At 40.0% G+C, this 25,264-nt stretch overlaps 2 protein-coding genes across 2 annotated transcripts in view; one reads left to right on the top strand and one right to left on the bottom strand.

Annotated features, from left to right (window-relative positions):
* The first annotated feature begins 335 nt into the window (after window positions 1-335).
* Window positions 336-3,051, top strand: LOC146679670 (uncharacterized). The gene is made up of 4 exons (XM_085450316.1): window positions 336-908; window positions 1,220-1,387; window positions 1,709-1,804; window positions 2,278-3,051. Exons 1-4 carry the CDS (start codon window positions 348-350, stop codon window positions 2,608-2,610), a joined length of 1,158 nt encoding a protein of 385 aa, XP_085306442.1. The 5' UTR covers window positions 336-347; the 3' UTR covers window positions 2,611-3,051.
* Window positions 3,052-3,761: 710 nt separating this feature from the next.
* LOC146679669 (protein NLRC3-like) overlaps window positions 3,762-25,264 on the bottom strand; it is a 39,378-nt gene continuing 17,875 nt past the window's right edge. The window contains exons 4-7 of the mRNA XM_085450408.1: window positions 17,730-17,903; window positions 13,003-13,176; window positions 4,458-4,504; window positions 3,762-4,309 (exon numbers count right to left, since the gene is read on the bottom strand). Coding sequence (XP_085306534.1) covers window positions 3,762-4,309; window positions 4,458-4,504; window positions 13,003-13,176; window positions 17,730-17,903 — 943 coding nt within the window. The remainder of the gene's footprint in view (window positions 4,310-4,457; window positions 4,505-13,002; window positions 13,177-17,729; window positions 17,904-25,264) is intronic.

Below are 25,264 nucleotides of genomic sequence, written 5' to 3'. Positions count from 1 at the left end.
TGAAGGTTTCTCTAACTAAGCGGCCTGAGTCGGTGGAAGAACTAATCACCATACTCCGTGAGAAGCTCAACCCAAGGCTGGACTTTGAGTTTACCTTACAATACGAAGACCCCGACTTTAATGGGCAACTTACCTGCCTACTGGATATTCAAGAGTTGCCGGAGAAGGGCACACTAAAAGTACTGAGATCTGAAAGTGATGTCAGTTCTTGTGCAAGTTCTGATACAGACATCCTTCCTCATGTGCCTTTAGCTCAGCGTCTGAAGTGTTGGCCTGACACTTTCCCAGTACCTACCTTTTCTTATGAAGTTGAACATCTCCTTGAGGAGGGAAATAGAGCCTTTGAGATGTTTGGAAAACATCTGAAGTTGACTCGAGCCCAAAAGCACAACATCTTGGAGACCATGGCTTCAGTGATGCACACCTTCAAAGCCTATCCGAGTGATGGAGATGTCGGTTTGGCAGCAGAAGCTCTTGTTACCACTCATCCATGTCTTAAAGAGCCTGGAAGTAGGAATGGAAGTTATGGTTGGAAGACCAGTTTAAAATTCAAGATGGGAAATTATCGCACCAAGCTAGCCAGATCTGGATGTGTGGAGGTGTCTGTCAACGCTGGCAGGAGGAGTGTTAACAACCCTGAAGGAGAGCATCCCCACTCAAACATAAAAAGAGCCAGAAGAGCTGAGGTGAACTACCTCCCAAACTTTCCAAGAGGAGAAGATCAGGTCAGTTTGGAGGATATGAGAGTCCAGATAAAAAATGAGGTTGAGAAGACTGAGCCCAACAAAGTAATGATTGAAAAACTGATGCAGACTACCTTCGCACTTCGTCGCCATGAAATTGTTCAAGACAACCCAATGGTAAAGAACTTCTTAGAGAAATGGCCTGCTCTGCGATTTGACTCTCAGGTATCTGTGCTTTGATTTTTTTCTTCTTCTTCAGTTTAACATGAAACAATGCAAGTTCAGCAGATCTCTTCAGATTCAGATAATAAATAAATAACACATAAATAAATAATAGATAACAAACAAAAATATATTTCAGCTTTGTGATACATTTGTGCTTGTGGTTCGGGTCCAATTTAAAGAAAAAAAAAATTCATAGGACATCTATAAAGCAAGGTTAGACAGAAGTTGGGCAATTCCTCTTTAATGATAAGATGTAAATTTGGTCAGTAATTTGGCTTCATGTTGGATGTTTTTGTCCTGTTTTATTTTAGATTTGTGCGGAGTTCCACCGAGTCACAAACATTAACCTGCGGAACCAGTTCTACGCTGAACTTGACAGACACACACCACGACTTATGGCTCTATACAGACAGAAGGCTGCACGGACTGGCAAGATATCAGAGGCTCTGCGAACCATCCTGAATTATTATGATCTTCAGGTGAATATTGATAATGATAAAATTAACACAAATTAAAAGTTTCACTGATAAAAACTCAATTTTTCCTTGCTTTGAACATCTGTGTTTTATACAGATTACAGCTCTGATCTGGTATGTTACTTTAAAATACTGTGTAGGATTTTTGTCAAATGAGTAAGATACAGACTCTTTGTCATAAGAGACAGAAAGGTTGTGTCTTAAAAGAAATGTCTCCAAAATTATGTAGAGTCACATGTCATGCAGTTTCATAAACATGTATTCTCCCCAAAGAATGACACCTGAAAACTTTGTGTTCAATGAACTTTTCTTTTCCCTTTTTAGGAGGCGCCTGATATCAACGTGAAACGCACTGCAGTGCTTCGTGCCCTTCCTGTATACCTGCGGGAGGAGGACCCAGAATTCTTTAAGACATGTAATGTAAGTGTATTTTTGCATCACTTAAATTCTGCCAGTGAGATAAAACACCATGGATTTTTTTAAATACAATTTAATACCCTAGCAGCTACCAAATTGTACAAGCAAAATACCCTCTCTTTAGAAAACCCTCACACACACACACAGGGTCAGGAGCAGGGCACAGGCGTATCACAGCACTTCGGCTACGCTGCAGGTGGCCCCAAAAACAAGGCTGAAGTCAAGATTTAGTTTATTTTTGAGATAAAGTCATAAAATAAAAAATTACTTTTTTTTTTTTTTTTAGAAAAATAACAAACATACTAATTATGTAATGCAAGAAGCTAACGCGTTAATGTACATTTTTCAAAAAAGTAGAGTACCCTAACCCGTTACAAAGTAACCCACTACACTGCTGAATTTTTTGCTAGATTACAGGTCTTGCTTGTCACATTCTCTCAAACCAACCTTACTTATTGATACTGTGTCTATTCCAGGCGGACACATTGGATGAGTCGACCCTCATTGACACTCCAGTTGCCCTTCTCACAGTGGTTACCGACGGCGCTTCCCAGACCAGTCCAGTCCATTTTACTTCCTCAAGCATGGCCATTGTGGTGGAAGGCGACTTGGTGATGCGTGATATTCCCAGATTTGCAGATGCATTTGCCTTATTGTTTGGCTTGATCTATGCTCTGCATTTAGACTACCCCAGGAAGCTCGTTCACACATTTACCTTTGTCCAAAAAATCTTCATGGGGCTTGTTGACGGCAAACCTCTGAAACCCTGCCTACATGCTCTTAAAAATGATTTGTTGCTGAAAGAGTAGTTCTGGAAGGAATATAAGGCAATGTTTGTTAGGACATGCACTCTGTTACTGAGCACTTTGTTTTAAGCACTTTATTTAAAGCACTTTAAGTTTACTACGGACTTTGGGTGGATTTAACTCCATCAGTTTACCTAATTTTGCTCTGGTTATTTGGAAGATGATCATCTTTATTTGTACCCATTTTATAAAATTGTTTTTCATTTCTTTTTCAAACAAAAGTGATTAGTATTTGACTTTTTATTTTGAATTTATGTATTTTGAGAAAGATGCAATTAGGACTGATGTTGTCCTTTGTGATTTTATAAAAAGATACATGTTCTACATTGAATTTATAATGCTCACTTTATGGTGCCAATGTCCATGTTAGTGGTTTTATAAAAACACTAAGTGATGTTTTTACATTTCCATAAAAAATGTTAAATAAACAAAATGTAAAGTAAATGAATTTCTCTAATTTTTTTTTACTAGTCTACACGCAAACATTTAATAATAAATATCTTTTAATTAATAATCATATAATTTGCGTTTAGTTTGTAATATAATTGCATTGTGTTGGATCAAAATAGTAAACTACAACAAACACAAAAATATTAAAATTAAAGTATATAGTTTTTAAGTAAAGCTCAATTAATAAAATAAAAATATAATTTAAAATTTTTAAGTTAACAATAAATACAAATTTTGAGTACCCCATACTTAGAAAAGATGAGTTTGTGTACTTAAAACTTTTGAGGTAATCAGTTTCCACAAATGTTTTAAGTTCAGTCAACTGATTCGGGTTTACAGTGTACATATACATATATAATCCATACTAATGATGAAGGAACTGAGCTCACAGTCCATTGTTCATTCAGTGAACTACTCAGTTTATTTTGGGCCTCAGAAATGCTCACTCTGTTTGTACATCACTGTCAGCAATAGACTCATTCTGCTGTGTGGACAGGAACACATGTGACATCACTTCCTGTTTGTTTGTGACTGAAGAGGAAGAAGTTTACAAGGAATCATTTAGAAGAGTTTCAAACATCAACTGATTGAATCCATGAATCTGAAAACGTGTTTGTGAGTGAAAGAGACAGACATGTACAGACTGAACTATCTGTTCAACAGTCAGAGTGTTTCTGTAACAGGAGACACTCTTTACACTCCACTCAGCACAGGGACACTGAGGAACCAGGAGACAAGTAATAAAACCCAAAGACCGTAAACCCAGGATAAAGAGTTTGAGTGAATGTGGTGTTGAAGGTGTGGAGGTGGATCAGAGTGTCAGAGGAGACTCTGTAGAAGGACAGAGTGCCAGCAGGACAGTCCACATACACTGCTGCTCTGTTAGAGACAGAGGAGGAGGAGGAGGAGATGGGTGTTACTCTGTTATTGTGACTGACAGACTGAGGACCATCATCAGAGCAGCTCAGACTCCAGGACTGATCATTTCCTCCAAACACACAGTCAGCACTGTTTCCTTTCCTTCTGATGCTTCTGTAACTCACTGATATATTAACCCCTCCTCTCCACTCGACCTCCCAGTAACAGCGACCAGTCAGACCATTTCTACACAGCAGCTGAGGAAAAAAATCAAATCTGTCTGGATGATCAGGATATGACTGAACCTCCTTCACACGTGTCACCTTCCTGTTGTTGTCAGACAGTTGGAGCTTTGTGTTCACTGTGTTTGTGTCGATTGTGAGTTGACAGGAATCTGATGGAGAGAACAAACACAATCCAGCTGCAGTTATTGATCCATCATCTGTTCATTGATTGACACTTTGATGATGACTCCTGACATGATGAAGATGGTTGAATGTGTGCTGCTTTGTTTTCATGAATCCCATTAAAAACACACTTACACTTCCTCAGACCTGGTCTCAACCATCGGACTCCAGCAGGCTCCACCCTGAAAGGAGGAGGGGGGTCAGAGCAGCACAGTCAGCATGCACACATGGACATTACATGGCTCTCACACACACACTGTTACACACTGAGCTCAAAGCTCGGCTCCACTGTTTTATTCAAAGAAATCTACATTTATTTATCAGCACATTTAAAAACAGCTTGAGCCAAAGTGCTGCACAGAGTAGAGAGAAAATAGGAAACATACACAGTAATGACTATAAAGACTGGTCAGGATTGAAAGCTACAGAGTACAAATGTGTTTCCAACCGGCTTTTAAAAATGTCCAGTGTTGGTGACGACCTGATGTGAAGGGCGACTGTTCCAGAGTTTGGCTGCAGCCATCGATAAAGCTCACCTCTGTTTTTACGTCTAGTTCTGGTCAGAAGCTGCTTATCTGCAGACCTGAGGGCTCCACTTGGATTCTTTTGTTAAAGAGAGATAAGATGGAGCCAATCCATTCACAGATTTAAAGACAACCAGATCTGGAAGTGGATTCTACCACGTACTGGTAACCAGTGGAAAAAGCTGGTGATGGGTCGTCTAGCACAGACCCACCGCTGGAACCAGACAATTGATGAGGGAGAGAACTGTGACCGCGCCGTTCCTTCACTTGACCTCAGTCGCTCTCGTCTGCTCCCTCGTAACACTGCTCTTTATTGAGCTTACATGAATATGCACAAGTTCATTATGACGTCTTACACAGGTATGAACAAAGAGTACCAGTCTGTGCATAGTGTGTGTGTGTCTGTCTGTGTGTGTGTGTGTGTGTGTGTGTGTCTGTGTGTGTGTCTGTGTGTACGTGTGTGTGTGTGTGCGTGTGTGTCTGTGTGTGTGTGTCTGTGTGTGTGTACGTGTGTGTGTGTGTGTGTCTGTGTTCCAGATGTGACCCTGTGACCCCAAAGCTGGTGCTAAGAGTCCAGCGGTCCCCCTAACAAAGGGCTCTTATACTTAACCAGACACAGAGCAGGTGTCCTCCTACACCAGGGGTCTCAAACTCGTGGCCCGCGGGCCAATTGCGGCCCGCAGGACGATAGTTTTTGGCCCCACCTTAATATGAAAATGTAATGTTAGTTTGATAATGTATGACACTTTACAGTGTTGTGGGCGGAGCTGAATTAACCCACCAATCAGGGTGGGGTATGGCTCTCAGGGGACACCAGCCGGGCTTGATGCAAGCAGGGAAACATTTCTCAATGAGTCAAAGTTCCAGCAGCGTTGCCCTGGAGTGTTTCTTTCTTTCCTGTGCCTGGCTGGCTTCCTCCTTTCTATTGGGCAAACGCCGACATTCGCCCCAGCGCGCTGCGTTCACAACACTTCAAAAAAAGTTGTTTTTTTAAGTTGCTGCCCAGCGGGACATTATACGTATATAGATTTATACACACGTCAGTGGGATTTAAAGTTATTTTTCCACAGAGAGAGATCTCATATTAACTCTCACAGTGATGCGTAGGCGGCGGGATAAAAGAAAAGTCATGAACTCAATGCAGCCCAATTTAGTCTGCAGTCACATAGCGACACCTGTTCATCGGCAACAACAGTCCCCGGTAACCCGGACTAATTATAGGGTCGCACCGTAATTTGTGGCTCCATGTTTTTATTTGCATCACTGCGTTTGCATTGCAGCAAACATGAACATTACATATATTTCAATATAATGTAAAAGCAGTCAAAACAACTAACATCAGAAACAGCTGATGTTATTTGTTATATGTCACGGTGTCATTTCCGCTTCTTTCTCCTGTAACAACAGCCCGGCGCCGTGAGCAGTCGCCTTTTTTGCGCTCGCTATCCCTGCACTTTCTACCATCTGCAAACGCCACGGTGTTCGTGTCGTCATCAAAGACATGAACATCGAGCGTAAAAACAAAGGAGACTGCTACCGGCTTTTTATCTGCCGATCGCCGTGCTACGGTTGCAAGAAAAAGAAGCAGAAATGATGTTCTCTACGCGTTGAGACGTTCCCCGTCCGTCGGCTAAACGCTTGATTGAAACTTCAATGCGACAGTGACACCAAGTAGAATTATAAATGTCACATAGCCCCAAACATGTCTTTTTCAAAGCCTGCGGTGAAGAGAAAGGTTGGTGATGAGCACCGACAATTTCAGGAAAAGTGGGAAATGCAATATTTCTTTGTTGAGCACAGGGGCACCCCGACCTGTCTTATTTGCACAGAGAAAGTTGCGCTGCACAAGGAATACAATTTGAAACGTCATTACACAACTAGACATGCTGAGCTGGATGCAAAATACCAGGGAGACGAGAGAGCGAACCGGGTTGCCAGTCTTAAAACAGATCTACTGAGGCAGCAAGATTTCTCCAAGAAAGCAACCAAAGAGAATAATGCAGCAGTCGGAGCCACGTGGTTAGTGAGATGATTGCTAAAGCAGGGAAGCCATTCACAGAAGGTGCATTTGTCTAAAAGTGCATATTGCAGGCTGCAAATATAGTCTGTCCGGGAAAGAAAGGTCAGTTTAGCAACATCAGCCTTTCTGCCAACACCGCAGCAGATCGCATTTCTGACCTGTCAAGTGACATTTATGACCAACTGTGTGAGAAAGCCAAATGTTTCAGTGTATACTCAGTCGCTCTTGATGAGACCACAGACATCACCGACACTGCCCAGCTCCCAATGTATGTCCGTGGTGTTGATGACAGTTTTGAAGTGATGGAGGAGCTGCTCACAGTAATTCCAATGCATGGCCAGACCACCGCTCAGCAGATATTTACAAGCTGTGTGATGCCATTGAGAATGTTGGTTTGCCATGGAAGAGGTTTGTTGGAATAACAACAGATGGAGCGCCATCAATGACAGGGAGGAAAAATGGACTGGTGGCACAAAACAAACTGGAAGAGGAAGGCGTGGAGGAGGCCATTGCTCTGCACTGCATCATCCATCAGCAGGTCCTTTGCAGCAAATGCCTGAAGTTTGACAATGTGATGTCTATTGTTGTGAAATGCATCAACCAAATCAGATCCAGGGGCTTAAAGCACCGAAGGTTCTGTGCTTTTTTAGAGGAAATGGAGTCAGAATATGGGGATGTGCTCGACTTCACTGAGGTACGTTGGCTCAGCAGGGGAAATGTATTAAAGAGACTTTTTGAGTTGAGAGCAGAAGTGAAGCCTTCATGGAGAAGGATGGAGTTAGTGTTCCTGTGCTAACTGATCCCAAATGGCTCATGGACTCAGCTTTTCTTGTTGATATGACACATGAGCTTAATGTACTGAACAAGACGTTACAAGGCCAGGGGCAACTTGTCAGTGCTGCCTATGACAACGTGAGAGCATTCTCCACAAAACTGGCGCTCTGGAAAGCTCAGCTCTCTCAGACAAACCTTTGCCATTTCCCAGCATGCAAGGCACTCGTGGATGCAGGCACACCATTCAGTGCTGACGAGTATGTTGATGTCATTTTGAGGCTACAGGAGGAATTTGATCACAGATTTGCTGACTTCAAGACACACAGAGCCACCTTTCACATTTTTGCAGACCCCTTCTCCTTTGATGTGCAAGATGCCCCTTCTGTGCTTCAAATGGAGCTCATTGAGCTGCAGTGCAACTCTGAACTCAAAGCAAAGTTCAGGGAGGTGAGTGGAAAAGCAGACAAGCTTGGACAATTTTTGAGAGACTTGAGCCCTAGTTTCCCTCGGCTTTCCCGAATGTTCAAGCAGACCATGTGCCTTTTTGGTAGCACATACTTGTGCCAAAAGCTCTTCTCCACTTTGAACTTCAATAAGTCCAAGTACAGGTCCAGACTTACGGATGATCATCTTCAAGACATACTGAGGGTCGCAACTGCTTCCTCCCTCAGGCCAAATCTGGCTCGGCTATGTGAGAGGAAACGCTGCCAGGTAGGACTGAACGATTATGGAAAATAATCTAATTGCGATTTTTTGCCCCAATATTGCGATTGCGATGCGATTATTTTTTAAGGTCTTTGTCTTCTGTATTATTAAACAAAGACAAGCAATACATCATATAGTATGGCCAATACTATATTACATTAATTTTAAACTGTTCTTTCCTGGAAGACAGACCTCTGTTATGATGACATGAGGTGATGCATGAATTGATGACTGACATTTTTATTTAACTTCTTCAATCACAACAGTATATTTGAACATACACAATAGTTTATTTTTAGCTTACAAACATCTGAGCATAAAGTGCTGACAAGGAACCCTGGTGTAAACATTAAAATGAAAGTCAGTACAATGTGCAGATTGCAGAAATATACATAAAAAAAATCAGTGGCTTTACCACACTCAGTTTTTCGACATCTGTGAACTACTAGACAGTCATTCAATTAAAAAATAATATTAAATAAATAAAACTAATAAATAAAAAATACACACATCTTACTGATCTCTGCAGTCAGTAACATTACACATAAAGTGCAAACATAATAGCAATTGTATAAACACACACACAAACACGCCTTTAAAATTTAAAGGCGTGAAATTGGACGGTCTAGTTCTGATTAGCGTCACCGCTGTCTCGGTGGAGTTTAATAAACTCGGCCGTCTGCTTCTTGCTATCTAAAATATAACCAGACACTGGTGTAAATTCTCGACTGTCTCATACTTCTGTTTAATAAGTTTTCTGTTTGACGTTTAGTCAGCTGTGTGAAAACCAAGGAGGAACCCACCCGGGGGATTAATAAAGTTTTATTTTATCTAATCTAATAACTTTAATCTCAGCCAAACCGATTTACTCACGAACAAACAAAACACTGAAAAAAGCCCAACAATAACATTTTTAGGTTGTCTAAGTGACTTATATATTACGTTTAACCCGAGCAGCGAAACTCCGCGGTGATCTGAAAATGATGTGCCGGGAGTTGTGCCGTTCTCGGCCGCATCAGTAATCCTCGAGCTCCCGGCTAGCTGTCGAGCTGGTGGGTAGCAGACGCCTCTGAAAACGTCGAAGCACTTTTGCAAATATGGGATATCTTGATAAACCGAGCAGATATTTGATGTTTACACAACTACTTTCTCGCCTGAAAATATGTTAAAAGTTTATTTTGTGTCTCTAGCAGCAAGGAGTAGGCAAGAGAAGCCATGTTCAGAAGAACAGTTCATTTTCTACAGTGTTCCATTCATGTTCAGAAGAAGGTTATAGAACTGTTAATACAGACATTTCAATCTAAACACAGCAGATATAGAAGACTGAAAGAAACACACAAGTTCACTGACTAAAAATATCTTATTATTATTTTATTTATGTATTACAGATTGATTTATTTTCTTATTAATTATTAATTTGTTTATTCATTTTTCATATTTTGTGTTAAAAAATAAAAATAAAGAGATTTGAGAAGATTGGAATTTTTTAACCATGCCTTTCTTGTAGAAAACCTAATGCGGCCCAGCCTCACCCAGACTCTGCCTGCAGCGGCCCCCAGCTAAATTGAGTTTGAGACCCCTGTCCTACACCATAAATCAGTAAGAGAGGGTATGACCTCTCTCATGGCCCCAAGTGGTGTGTGCATGCCAGAGCACTCTGGAAGGCACACAAAGTCTTTACAGACTACTAAGGATCAAACCTCTATCATCATGCAATCAATTATACAACTCTAAGCATATATGAGTAAATATTTCTAAGCATCAATCAACAATATAAACCTTACAGCTGGTTTTAATAACAGAGTTCATTTGTTTCTCAAATGAGAAAGAGCTATCGAGAAACACTCCTAAATCTTTAGTTCTGAACTTTTCCAGTGGGCCAAGGTCAACATTATTAGATAATGCTAATTCTTTTCCCTTACATTATAACAATGTGAGGAGTTAATGCTAAGTATACTGCCATTAGCGGCTAATTCTAATTAGGGGTGAATAATTATTAGTAGCTAATGCTAATATCGTTTTCTCTTCCCTTTTAACAATGTGAACAACTAGTGCTAGGTAGGCTGATGCTAGCAGCTAATGCTAATTTGACGTGAATTAGCATTATATTAGTGAGGAGTTAATGCTAAGTAGGCTGCCATTAGTGGCTAATGCTAATTTTAGATGAAAAAGCATTAGCAGCTAATGCTCATATTGTTTTCCTTTGCTTTGTAAGAACGACAGCAGCTAATGATACGAAGTCTACCATTATTAACAATTGTTAATTTGATGTAAATTAGCATTATCTGATAATGGTAACCCTTTTCCCCTGCATTATAACTATGTCAGGAGTTAATGCTAACTAGGCTTCCATTAGGGGCTAACTCTAATTAGGTGAATAATTATTAGCAGCTAATGCTAATATTGTTTTCCCTTCCCTTTTAACAATGTGAGCAGCTAATTCTAATTTGATGTGAATTAGCATTATATTAGTGAGCAGTTAATGCTAAGTAGGCTGCCATTATTAACTAATGCTACTTTGACGTGAATTAGCATTATGTGCTAATACTAATACTGTTTTCCCTTACTTTTTAACAATGTGAGCGGCTAATTCTAAGTACGCTCTTGTAAATAGCTAATTCTAATTTAGTGTGAATTAGCATTATTCAATAATGCTAACACTGTTTTCTCTTACTTATTAAAAATGATAGTAGCTAATACTAATACTCTTTTCCGTTGGGTAACAACGATGTGAGGAGTTAATGCTAAGTAGGCTGCTTTTAGAGGCTTATTCTAATTAGGGCTGAATAATTATTAGTAGCTAATGCTAATACCGTTTTCTCTTTCCTTATAACAATATGAGCAGCTAATGCTAATTTGATGTGAATTGGCATTATATTAGTGAGGAGTTAATGCTAAGTAGGCTACCATTAGCAGCTAAAGCTAATTTGAGATGAATAAGCATTAGTAGCTAACGCTAATACCCTTTTCTCTTGTGTTATAATGATGTGAGACGTTAATGCTAAATAGGCTTCCATGAGTGACTCCTTTCCCTTGCATTATAAAGATGTGAACAGTTTATGCTAAGTAAGCTGCCATTAGCAGCTAATGCTAATACTGTTTTCCCTTTCTTTATACAACTTGAGCAGCTATTGCTAAGTAGGCCACTTTTCTCTGCTAAAGATTTCTGTGACCATGATAGAAACTCTGATAAGCTAATGCTACTAAGCTAATGCTGTTTATGGGCCCTGTTAGAATCAATATTTCATTCTCATTCTGTTGTTTGAGAACAATAACAGAAAAATGTGCACTTCAGAACAAATTTATTGTGAATTCAGCTGTGAATGTACAGTTTGTCATTATTTAAGCTTCCATTTCCAAATGTTAGCTGACACTTTATTAGGTACACTGGTATCTATATCAGGTATACCTGTGACCTAAATGTTCCTGCAAACAGACTCCTTGGAGACCCCTACATAAATATCCATGAACTATCCAGCTAGACTAGTGTGTCTGTCCCTGAAAATATTCCTGCATGTGTGATTGTTCCTGTGTCATCTGCAGAGATGGGCAGTAACGCGTTACTTGTAACGCGTTACTGTAATCTGATTACTTTTTTCAAGTAACGAGTAAAGTAAGGGATTACTATTGCAAAATCGGTAATTAGATTACCGTTACTTTCCCGTAGGAACGCTGCGTTACTGCGTTACTAAAACCGTGATTTTTTTTGCGAGAATGTCTCATGACAGTGACGTAAGCAAGTGCGACGTTGGTGACAGCAGCTGTGTGCAGATCAACAATGGATAATATATCGAGTGCGGGAGAGAGTATGAGCGTGCAGCGTTTAAAGTGTGGAAGTACTGACCTTACTTTGAGTTTGATTCCATAAAAAGTGACAAAAACATTAGCGTCCATCGTGCGTGGGAAGAAAACTTCTTTTTACAGCGAAAAAAACCCCTAAACTTCCGAGCAAGCACCGAGTAGCTACGACGTGATGGGAAACTCACAGAGACACTCGCGCGGATTCTTCAACTGACCGCAGCACACCTACACCAGGGTAACCCTCCGCCTACCCTGCTCCTGCTTTACAGGTGAAAATAGAGCAAAAGGACCGCTGAGTCTTTGACTTTATTTATTTTCTGCTGTGTTTTACTTGCATCTGTTTGAAAGAGTGAGTGAAAACACAAAAAATATTTTATTTTATGTGCTGGAATGTGTAGAAAATAGGTTTAAATGTTAAACTAATTTATTCAAGTCAGAGAATGTTGCATATAATTAAATGTTTTGCTTGATGCATAAAGTTAAAAGATTAAAACTGATAAAACAAGTTAAAAAAAGAGACTTTTCCATTTGATTACATTTTGTATGATGGATTATGTAGAAAAAGTAGAATTGGGCTGAAAGATCTATCACTTTATCACCTCTTCAGGTTGTAAATCGTGTTTTTAAAAAGTAACTAAGTAACTAAGTAACTAAGTAATTAATTACTTTTGTTAATAAGTAATCAGTAAAGTAACGGGATTACTTTTTGGGGGGAGTAATCAGTAATTAGTTACTGATTACTTTTTTCAAGTAACTTGACCAACACTGGTCATCTGCAGGAAACAAACAGGAAGTGAGTGAAAGACACGGGAAATGTTTCCAGCTCTTCCTCCTCTATCAGATTTTCTCTCCATACCTGAGAGTGTCCAGTCTCCAGCATGGATCCTTCAGTCCAGCCAACAGCAGCTTCATTCCTGAGTCACCTGGATGATTGTAGCTCAGGTCCAGCTCTCTCAGATGGGAGGGGTTGGAGCTCAGAGCTGAGGCCAGAGAAGTACAGCCTTCCTCTGTGATCAGACATCCTGACAGACTGCAAACACACAAAACAACAATCTATCTGTCAACAGTTGTTTTCTCTTTGTCACAATAACATCTATCCATTTACATCCATTCAATGTAACTTTATTTATAAGTGACAATACCCAACAGACAACAACAGTCATCTGAAGCTGTTTAACAGTGTAAGGTGACCGCCTCCACTGTGAGCAGCACTTGGTGATGGTGGGAAGAAGAACTCCCTTTGACACAAAGATCCTCCCAGGGAAAACAGGCTCCAGGAGGAGCATCTACCATGACTGGTTGCAGGGTGAGGGGAAAGAGAAGAGATGAGCTCAGAGAGACAAGAACAAAACAGAGAGACAAAAGTTAAGGACATGCAGTAGTGACATATAAAAGCATCAGGAGTGAAAAGAGGGGAGAAGAAAGCAGAGCATCATGGGAAGTCCACCAACAGCCTGAGCCTATAGCAGCATAACTAAGGGATGGTTCAGGGTCACCTGATCCAGCTCGAACTATAAGCTTTATCAAAAAGGAAAGTTTGAAGCTGATCGTCAAAGTAGAGAGGGTGTCTGTCTCCTGAACTCAAACTGGGAGCTGCTGCCACACCCAGTCCAACATAGCCAGGCTTTCTTTGCTGCTTTGACAAAACCTCAAATCCCAGTCAGAGATGGTGAGCATCATCACAGTGATGATCATTTCTCTGTAACCCAGGCTTTCTGCTTCAGGATCTGTGCACGCTCACAGAACAAGGAGACCTTTAAACATCATTTCACTAAATGGATGGACTGAGCTCAGCCTACAGATGAACTGGTGCCAGAGATCATAAAGAACATCAAACAGTCAAATTCAACACTTTAATGGAAATATGAGATTAATGCTGCAGACAATCATGAAGCTGCTGAATTCATGAACATCAAGAATGCAGCGAGTGGTAAAATAAAGATTTGACCTCAGTGTGCTCAGTGTTCCTGTCTATTCCTAACATATTCCTAACATGATAGCTGCACTTTAGAGCTCTAAAACTGGAACTGACACATGTTTAAACTCTACATGTTACTCAGTACATTCAGTTCTGACACTCGCCCACAGTCCAACAAAGGAAACATGGATATCACATCAGTTTGTCATCAAAGTCTAATTATTAGGGCAACTTAACCTGTTATAATCTCGTTAACTCATTAACTGATTAACGTCAGTAATTATTTTAATCACAGTTTTTAAAATCATGATTATTGTGAAAGTGCTCACTGGCTCTGAATATAAAAGCCATGGGTCACAGGAGGGATGTTGATCAGTGCTGGCTTGAAATGGGCGTCATTATGCGTCTCAGCCAATGGGAGCATTGAGGGTGGGCCTAATACTACTGCAGCGCTCACATGACCCACGACAGAAAGAAAGGGGCGGGGACAGAAACATGGAGACAGGTACAGATCTTTGACATGTTCATTTTAAACTGTTCCAGGAGGCAGTGTTGATACAACTAAAGTTATCTGTTGTTGAAGAAGTCGGTCTGAGGAACGTTCTTAGGATCAACAAATGACGGCATGTATGAGCCTCCCTCAAGACGCAGCATCACAAGAAGAACACATGAGCTGTAGAAAAAGGAGAGACTACGAAAGCCACGGCGTTACAACATGAACCTGCTTGATCAGAGTGTGATTGTGAACAGGAGGAAGACTCAGCTGAGAACAGTGTGGTGGATACAGAGCAGAGCCCACCATCAGTACAGAGGCCTGTCCATTAGAGTGCTGCTCCAACATGCAGCACATGTACTTGGCCACAGCTGCAACATCTGTACCTGTGAAAGCTTCTTCTCTGTTGCTGCTCATATTGTGCAGAAGAAGAGAGTTTCTTTATCATCAGAAAATGTCAATGAGCTTGTGAGTCTTAGCAGCTGGCTCGGTGCAGAGGAGGAAGAACATGTCAAGTCAGAGGAAGATAAATGCAGTTCATGTTGTCAACTCAACCTGGACTGTTGAAAGAGTTTTTCTTTGTCTGGTTTCTGACTGAGATTCTCCAAAGGAAATCCAGCACAAACACACACTTCACACACTCAAAGTCCTGCACAGTAAATGAGCTGATGAGCGTTTGTGCTGCTGCCTGATAACAGAACAATAGTTCTGCTGCTTCCTGTTCTGCAAACACACATTTATAAATGTTCACTTGCTGTTGATCAAAGGTATGTTGGTGGCTCTGGACGCTGAGGGAACTTTGTAAAAAACTAGATCAAATGTTAACGTCCTGGCAGAGGCAAAGAACTTTGATTTGATATTTGATTAGATTCATGTTTCAGCTCAGACTGACAGAAATATTTGAACTGCTGCTGTGTTAAAGGGAACACTGCTGTTAGAAAGCACCTGATCTGTTTCTGCACACTGAATGTTGCACTTCTCATACTGCAGTACTATTAAAATAAGTACACAATGCACTACTTTTGAACTCATGATTGAATGTTGCTGTAACAAAGCCATTAATGTGATTCAAAGTGTTCATGGTTTCCCAGCACAACAAATGATTGCACAAGTGTGACTGATCCACTTTCTAATGTGTGTGTAGCCCACACTGTGTGTCACTGTGTCACAGGTGAGTCTGTGTGTCCAGGTTCTATGAGGACAACAGGATATAGTGACTGAGTCCAGCAGCTTAAAGTCTGACTCCATCCTCCATTTAAATAACTCACAGCAACAACTGAATAGCTTTGCCTTTGTGTAGCTGACACTTCATTTTAATGTCCTTCTATTCTGGTTCATCTGGTCTCAGTTTCTATAAGCACACAGGTTTCATCAGGACTCTATGACCTCGGTGATCTTTGCTGGGCCTTAATGCTCTGAACAAAGCTGCACATCACAAGACTAAATAGAAATGAATCAGTCTTTCATTCTCACTGCTGTTTGACTTCAGCTCTCAATGTCCCACCATAACCCATGGAAAGAATTACTGTCCATCCAGGCTCCTGAACATGAAGCTGAAGAAGGTGGAGTATTGTGAGGGCTGATGGAGATGATGATGAGGAATCCAGGAGCAGTGGGTGGATGGCAGCATCAGCATGAAGGATCAGTGTGAGAACACATCATCATCCACAAAGGAAACCAGTCTGAGTGTCTGACGCTCTTGTTAGAAAGACGCAGTCCCAGCAGTTAGCTTGTCTGCTAGTTAGCTGAGAGCTAACTCACTTGTACATTGAATACCAAACTGTGTAAACCAGGGGTGTCAAACATATGGCCCGTGGGCCAAATCCAGCCCTTGACATAATTTCATATGTCAAATATTGATGAATTTTCAGGCTTGCTGATAATCAATGTGAGCACGGCTGAGGTTTTATTCTGATGAGCAAACCATGTGGCCAAACACTTTCAGAGACAGACTGGGATCATACCATTATGTGAAAGAAGACATGTCCCATAGACAGCAAGGGTAGTGGTAGAGACCAGTACACAGAGAAATGGGAGCTGTACTGAAATGCAAGCGTGTCAGGAAAGAGTGAAAAGGCAAAATGAGCAGCATCTGGCTGCATTTCAGTGATATTGGAGACCACAAAGCTGAGTGCAACATTTATACAGGAGATATACAGGAGACGCTGAGAGCAGAACTGATAAAATTAGGAGCTGGCTAAAGTGAGACCCATTTTTATTTCCACCCATTTTCCACTGTGGAGGACAAAAGGTTTCAAACTGGTCCAGGTCTTAAACCTCACGTGTTCTTCCTAATAGCAGTAAATGGATAAAAATAAGGCTTTTATGAAAACACTGAATAAAACTTGCTGCCTTTAAAAAGACTAAATGTACAGTTCAGTATTGAATCCTACATAAAATGAACTATATATAAAATGTGTCTGAATGGCAGAGATGCAGAACTATGTGCATGTAGCACAGAGCCACGGCTCAGTGTCTGAATGAGTCTCACAGACCTGAATGTGCTGTTGAAGCCATTTATAATTATAACGTAATTCTTTACTCGTTTGATCTGCTCCTTACCACAAGCCACCAGACGTAGAAGGTTTTGGACTTTTAATTATATTTTCTTAAGTTTTACAACTTTTCTTACTGTTAAAAACCTTGTTATGGCCATTCATGCTGTACAAAGTAATTAGACATGTGTGGTATCTACAGAAACGTCAGGATCTCAGCTAAAAGTTCACAAAACCATCTCAACAACCACCAAACAGCTGAAACAGCAGGTGAACAGATTACACAAAAAAGATGTAAACACAAATCCCCCTGATCATCTGGTTTTTAAACATGAAGTGTAGTTTTGGATGTTCATTTACTGCTGGTTCAGTGAATTTTGGTTGGACAGTGATGAAACCTGCAGCCTCAGAATCTGTGAGAAGTCTGCTTTCAGCTCGCAACAGCATTGTTGTGTTGTGTGCTGTGGATCCACCTCTGCAAACTCATCACTGTTTCACCATCATGTTTCTACTGAGACAATAACAAAGGAAGCAGTTCCCAGGAACTACTTCCTGTCTTGTTAACATAAGAGTACGTTGCCCTTCAAAACACCTCCACTTCTCCTCTTATTAGAGGACTGCCTTATTATTAATCTGTTAATTCTGTCAGTTGATGAAAGAAAAATGCTTGATCTCACCTGAGAGTTTCCAGTGTACAGCGTGGACTCTTCAGTCCTTCAGACAGAAGCTTCACGCCTGAATCCTTCAGGTTAATGTTACTCAGGTCCAGCTGTCTCAGATTAGAGGTCTGAGAGCTGAGACCTGAGGCCAGAGCTTCACAGCTTCTCTCTGACAGGTCACAGTTACTCAGTCTGAAAAATAACAGATAAACAATTACAAAAATAAAACACTTATGTTGAAGTGTAATGAGATACTATTATATTTAGCAATATTTCATCTTGTTTTGTCAGGAAACTGAGCACTGATGCAGAGCAACATGTGGAGAGAATCAGAGGAGAAGAAGTGAAGAGAGAACAGCAGTAAAACAACACTGAATTGTTCAGTGTGCTTTTGATATCAACAGAATGTGTCAAACTTCTTTATTTTGTATTTGTTTTAGTAGAATTGATGATTATCACTTAGATAACAACCACAGGCCAGGTCTAAATTGCACTTTGGTGACAGTTACACCCAGAAATATTTCAGAAACGTGGACAATTTGTGCTCCATTGTATTCAGTATTGAACAAACTGAGTACCGATGACCACTTAATATTTTTGATATTTTATTTGAGTTGTTCCACCTGATCTGTGTTAACTAGAATAAACATTTAAAAGCTAAAGCTATGATCACATATGTACTTACAGAGCTTTGTTGGAGGCTTTGACCACTGGCAGCAGCCTCAGAAGAGCCTTTTTAAAGGCTCATGTTCTCACTTAGATCATTTATTTCTACTTACATTTCATTCTGGGAAAAATGGGGATTACTTTGGAAACAGGAAGTATTTTCCCCAAAAATCAGCCCTGGATTAGTAAATCACTCCAACATGTTCTCAGGCAGAAGAAGCTGTCTTGTTATGAGGGAGAGAAGAAAAGCAGCTAAAATCAGGTGTAAAAGTAAAGCAGAGGATGAGCTGAATAAAGGACACTCAAGGCTGGCTTGGAAAGGAATGAAGTCCATGGTGGGGATGCAGAACAAGGAGCAAAGATGAATGTGATGCTGAATCAGCAGAAGACTTGGACTCATTTGATTCCAGCTTTTTTTTTATTGACATTTTAGAATCACTATACAATACCATCAACTTCAGCTATCTTTCAGTACATATATTTTTTTTATTTTTTTTCTATATTTAAACAACTAAAATATCCATACAATAAGAATGAAAGAAGAAGAAAAGAAAAAGAAGCAAAACAGGAAACAACAAACAACATAAATAAAAAATACATAAGGAAAAAGAAAAAGGAAAGAAAAATAAATAAATAAATATAGGGAGTGTGTTTTTGTTTCCATTAATGTAACTAATTTTTCCTCTAGTCTTCTAGTAGTTAACAAAGTCAAAATCTAATGCAAAAGCAAAAACTGGCCTGCGTTTTCTAATGTAGTCCATCCATTTCTTCCATCGTGATACAAACAGCTCCCTCTTGTAGTTCACATCTGCTGTCATTTTCTCCATTCTGTAAATGTCCAGTGTGATGTTCATCCACGTGTTCATAGCTGGGCTCTCTGAAGAAAGCCATTTGTTTGTGATGGCTTTTTTGCCTGCTGCCAGTAAAATATTAAACAAGTATTTATCGTTCTTTGTCCATCCTTCTGGCATAAGTCCAAAACGTAGAGTTTTACTTTCCAAAGGTAAATATCTTCCAAATGTCTCGTGTATCGCTGCATGTATTCCCTTCCAATAAGTTTTAATAACATGACAGTCCCAGAAAATATGATAGTGATTTGCATTTGTATTTCCACAATTTCTCCAGCAAGCGGGAGGGTTACCTTCATAGTGAGATTTTTGGTGAGGTGTAATAAAATATCTTATCAGGCATTTCCACCCAAATTCCCGCCAGCTCTGTGAGCTGCTACATTTCCATTGATATGCCCACATTGTTGTCCATTCTTCCTCCTTTATCTCTATTCCTCCCTCCATTTCCCATTTTGTTTTGATATACAAGGTTGAGTGTAATTTCATATTTGTTAATCCTTTATAGAGGTCACCTATAATACCTCTATTTTTATTTGAACTGCCCTTTTAAATACGTCTATCAGCTGTTTACTCAATTCAGCCTTAGCTTTTATCGTTTTATTGACAAAATGCCTCATCTGTAGACATCTATAAAAATCCTGTGTTTCTAATGAATATTTATCTTTCATTTTATCAAAACTAATTAGTCTGCCTTCCTCCATTACCATACATAAAGCTGTTAATCCTTTATATGTCCAATCTTTGAATCTGGTGTCCAATTTATTTGGAGCAAAATGTGTGTCATATGCACACCACTTAAGAACTGCTATATCCTCTTCTAGTTTATATTCTTTTATTACTGTTTCCCAAATTTTAAAAGTCAACTTGATCCATGGATTTTCAATAGTTTTTATTAAATTTTGCAAGCTTCTGTCTGCTATAATAGCTTATATGGGGATGGAGGTCAGACTCTCCTCAATAACTTTCCATTGAGCGTCATATGAAGGATTACATCAGCATATCATAGGCCTTAATTGTGCTGCCCAATAATATTCCCTAAGAGAAGGTAAGCCCCACCCCCCTTTTCCTTTGTTAAGTTGTAGGGTTTTAAATCTAATTTTTCCTTGCCATATGTATCTTGACAAAATTTTATCCCATTCATTAAACTGTTTCTGGTTAATTTCTATTGGTAATGTTTGAAATAAATATAATAATTTAGGAAGAATATTAATTTTAATTGAGTCTATTCTCGAATAAAAACTTAAATATGGAATTAGATTCCATCTCGCTGTGTGTTCCTTAATTTTTTTCTGTATTGGTAAATAATTTCGTTCTAATAGTTCTGTAAGATCCTTAGGTATTATGACTCCTAGATATTTAAAGTACTCTGTTTGCCATGCTAATTGATACTTATTTTTAATTTCTTCTGATGGAATATAATTGTACTTAAGCAATTGTGTTTTACTCATATTAACCCTATATCCAGATAGTCGACCAAAGTATTCAAATGATTGCATTAATTTAGGTAAAGAGTTTGATGGTTGACCCAAAAATATTAAAATATCATCTGCATAGCAGGCTAATTTATGCTCCTTTTCATGGATATTAATACCTTCTACTTCTTTATTTTGTCTTATATATTGAGCCAATGGTTCCAGATATAACGCAAATGAGCACGCACAGCCCTGCCTTGTTCCTCTTTGCAGCTTAATTGTTCTGTCACCATGTAACCGGGTTCTGTTTAAATAGATTTTCCCTGTGAAAGTTACTCTTTAGTGCCCTCTTCTGGCACGACCTGGTGTAACATGCGCGACTCTGTCTCTGTTCGATGATGTCATCAGAAAGTGCATGTTATTGTTTGGGGAAAAGACTTCTCCTGTTCTCCGGTCCTCTGCTGTAGTGGCAATCGCCTCCCTTAAGATGGTCTTTAAGGGCATTGTCGGTATGTAATTCTGTTCTACCCTTACTAATGAACAAATCTACTTGAAGTAATGTGATTGCAGTGTTTACTTAATAGAAACGTTTGTAAAGAGAGGATTCGCTAACGCTTTTGGCTAAACAAGCAATTTGTGCTGTTATTGTGTATTTGTCCTCATCTGTGATTTCTAAGAGCATTTCATGTTGTTCCTCAGTTTTACCCTACTTCAACTGGCCTAAGTAAAGGGAGTGAAGTCAAACCCTCTTGTCTGCGTGGTCATTTTGAAGAGGAGTTTAGTCTGAATATCGACTCTAGCAAGGCGTTAGAGGCAGAGGACATTACATTAATACTATTTGATAGGTAGCCATTAATTTTAATCCTTGCCGTAGGGTTATCATAAAGTGCCTGTATTGTCTTAATTATATTTTCGTGAAAGCCAAATGTATGCAAGACTCGGTAAAGAAAGTTCCAATTAACTGAATCGAATGATTTTTCTGCATCGATACTGATTACCATTGCTTCTATTTTATTCTTTTGAATATGATTAATAATTTGTAATGTCCGTCGCACATTATCTTGTATTTGGCGCTCTCGAATAAAACCTGCTTGATCATTATGAATTAGATTAGGTAAGAACTTTTCTAATCGTCGAGCCATGATAGATGTAAACAGCTTGTAATCTGTATTAAGAACAGATATTGGTCTATATGACGCACATTCTAATTTATCCTTGTTTTCTTTTGGGATGGCAGAGATAATTGCTTCTTTCCAGCTAGAAGGTACTTGAGCCTTCTTTAGGATCCAATTCATTGTTAGAAGCATCACTGGTATTAATTCTTCTTTTAGCTCCTTGTACCATTCTGCCGTATATCCATCTGATCCTGGAGATTTATTTATTTTAACTTTACTTATTGCTATTCTTAGTTCCTTTTCTGTTATATCTTCAATCAAAGTTTTATTCTGTTCTTCATTCAGTACTGGTAAATCAAGAGAATCTAAAAAACTGTTAATTTCAACTATACTACTCTCTGTGTTATTAGCATACAGAGTCTTATAAAGCAGCAAGACATCTCCCCCCCTCCCAGCAAGACATCTCCCCCCCTCCCAGCAAGACATCTCCCCCCCTCCCCTCTTCCCAAACATCTCCCAGTGTCACAGTGGATCAGGTCAGGAGACAACTGAGGAAGCTTCGCCCCAGAAAGGCAGCAGGCCCAGACAAGGTGTGTCCTAGGATGCTAAAGGCGTGTGCTGCTGAACTTGGGGAGCCGCTACAACGAGTCTTCAACCTCAGTCTGCGACTGGGGAGAGTGCCCGCCCTATGGAAGACATCCTGCATCGTCCCGGTCCCCAAAAAGAACCGGCCCAATGAGCTGAATGACTTCCGACCGGTGGCACTGACGTCACATCTTATGAAGACTCTAGAGCGGCTCTTCCTCAACCTCCTCCGACCACAGGTACAACATGCCCAGGACCCACTACAGTTTGCATACAAGGCGGGTGTCGGAGTGGAGGATGCCATCCTGTACCTCCTACACAGAGCCCACTCACACCTGGATGGGGGAAAAGGCACGGTCAGGATCCTGTTTCTTGACTTTTCCAGTGCCTTTAATACCATCCGGCCCTGTATGCTTCAGGAAAAACTGAACAGGATGGAGGTGGACCCCTGCCTGGTGGCTTGGATCTCCGACTACCTCACCGACAGACCACAGTACGTCAGGCTGAAGGACATCACGTCTGACACAGTGGTCAGCAGCACAGGAGCACCACAGGGAACTGTGCTGTCCCCTCTTCTCTTCACCCTGTACACCTCTGACTTCTGCTACAACTCTGAATTATGCCACATTCAGAAGTTTGCAGACGACACAGCCATCATGGGGTGTATCTGGGATGATCAGGAAGAGGAGTACAGAAGTCTGGTGAGGAACTTTGTCACATGGAGTCACACAAACCACCTGCAACTCAACACCTCAAAGACTAAGGAACTGGTTGTGGACTTCGGGAGGTCTAGAGCAGGTCCACTGCCGGTTCAGATAGAGGGGGAGGAGGTGGAGGTGGTCAACAAGTACAAGTACCTCGGGCTGTGGGTGGACAATAAACTGGACTGGTCATGCAACACAGAGCACCTGTATAAAAAAGCCCAAAGCCGACTGTACTTCCTCAGGAGGCTGAGGTCTTTTAACATCTGCAGGAAGCTCCTGAGGATGTTTTACCAGTCGGTGGTTGCTGGAGTACTTTTCTATGCTGTGGTGTGCTGGGGGAGCAGCACAGCAAAGAAGGACTCATCCAGGCTGGAGAAACTGATCAGGAAGGCTAGCTCTGTGGTCGGCATGAAGCTGGACACTCTGGTGACAGTGGCAGAGAAAAGGACATTAAAGAAACTGATGGACATTATGGACAATGCCAGGCATCCTCTGCACACGGCCATTAACAACCAGAAGAGTCTGTTCAGTGACAGGTTGCTTCTCCCAAAGACAAGAACTAACAGACTTAAAAACTCCTTTGTCCCACACGCCATCAGACTGTTTAACTCCTCTCTGGAGGGGAGAGGGAGGGGAAACAGGAGGACAAAGGAGGGAACAACTAAGCTGTAGTGCCTCTTCACCTCACTGTGCAATACCTTTTGTGCAATACTTTTGTAAATAGTCAACGGTGCAATAGACTCAATACTTGAAATGTGCACTTCACTTGTATTTTTATTTTTATTCCTATTTATTCTATTTATCCCCTTTGTATATTTTATTTATATTGTCTCTGTATTTATATATATGTGTGTGTGTATAACTCTGTAACTTCTGTCGGTGCTGTGCTTTTTTGGAAATCGAATTTCCCAGAGGAACCCACCCGAGGGATTAATAAAGTTCTATCTTATCTTATCTTATCTTATCTTATCTTATCTTAAAATGTTTCAAATGCACTCTGAACTTCTATTGGTTTATTTTTTATTAGTTTTGTCACTGGATGTTGTTAAATTATAATATTATTTTATGCCATGTTAGACCCCTAATTAAAGATTGTGAATTATTATGTAGTCTTAGTTTGCATTATTCTCCTGAATTAGAAGAAGCTGATAACTATTGCATTAGTTAAACTGATTTGCATTACATTAGACTGCTGATTTATTGTGGATGAATGATATTGTTTTATGATGTTATAAGAAATACTGTTTGCAGAGAGTCATCGCCTTATTTGTCTGATTAGAAGAGAACGGAACATGCTGGAGTTTTCTGGCCCATCTCAGCAGGAGCAGATAAACGGGGAGCCAAGGTCGTAGTTTAGGCGCCGTGTGAGAGAAAAGCATGTGAGAGCACCAGAGGCTATAAGAATTTGATCAATGCTCCACCATTTTGAGATCTGATGCTGTCTGCGTACGGTGTCCATCTCCCACGTGTGTGACCATTAAAATTATCGTTTGACTCAACCCGGCCGGACCAGTGTTGTTATTGTGGTTTTTCCTCTTGTCTCCATCCCCAATTTTGAACTCGTAACAATGTTTAATTTTGTGAACTGTATTATCTGCTATTTTCTTTTTTAGTTTCCAGGCTAATACATTCTTTGCTTTTGATCCTCCCTCATAATACCTTTGTTTAAGAAACATTAATTTTTTTTTTAATTTCACATGTGGTCAAATCATTTATTTCATTTCTTGTTTTCCTAATTTCCTCCAATATATCCTGAGATGTTTTTCTTTCATGCCTTTTCTCTAATTCTTATTTTGTAGCTCTTCAAATTTCTTATTTCTCATCTTTTTCTTATTATTGGATATTGCTATAATTTTCCCTCTCAGGACAGCTTTTAAGGCATCCCACAGTATAGGAGGAGACACCTCACCATTGTCATTAGTTTCCATATAGAAGTGAATCTCTTTCTTAATTTGTCCTTTAAAGTGAGGATCATTCAGTAAGCTTGAATTTAATTTCCAATTATTGAGTTTTGGTTGCACGTTTAAATCAACAGACAGGTATACTGATGCATGATCGCTTAACTCTATTGCTCCAATTGCACAAGTGTTTATTTTATCTTTATTTTTCCCAAAAGTTATGAAATAATCTATTCTTGTGTATAACGAGTGCGGTGAGGAAAAATAAGTATAATCCCTTTGGTAGGGATGCAAGTCTCTCCATATATCAATTAGTCCCACCTCC

The sequence above is a fragment of the Copadichromis virginalis genome, unplaced genomic scaffold (genome assembly GCF_057382275.1).
Source record: "Copadichromis virginalis isolate Kocher_CV1m ecotype Utaka unplaced genomic scaffold, C_Virginalis_male_GT1.1 unmapped_scaffold_1, whole genome shotgun sequence".
Taxonomy (NCBI): domain Eukaryota; kingdom Metazoa; phylum Chordata; class Actinopteri; order Cichliformes; family Cichlidae; genus Copadichromis; species Copadichromis virginalis.
The sequence above is the reverse complement of the archived record's forward strand: the minus strand, read 5'-3'. Positions and strand labels throughout refer to the sequence as shown.

What these genes read in the sequence shown, in the direction of transcription:
- LOC146679670 (XM_085450316.1), top strand. Translation starts at nt 348, where the DNA reads ATGTTTGGAAAACATCTGAAGTTGACTCGAGCCCAAAAGCACAACATC. An exon ending in TGAATTATTATGATCTTCAG is followed by an intron (nt 1,388 to 1,708) that starts GTGAATATTGAT and finishes TTCCCTTTTTAG; the next exon opens with GAGGCGCCTGATATCAACGT. An exon ending in AATTCTTTAAGACATGTAAT is followed by an intron (nt 1,805 to 2,277) that starts GTAAGTGTATTT and finishes TGTCTATTCCAG; the next exon opens with GCGGACACATTGGATGAGTC.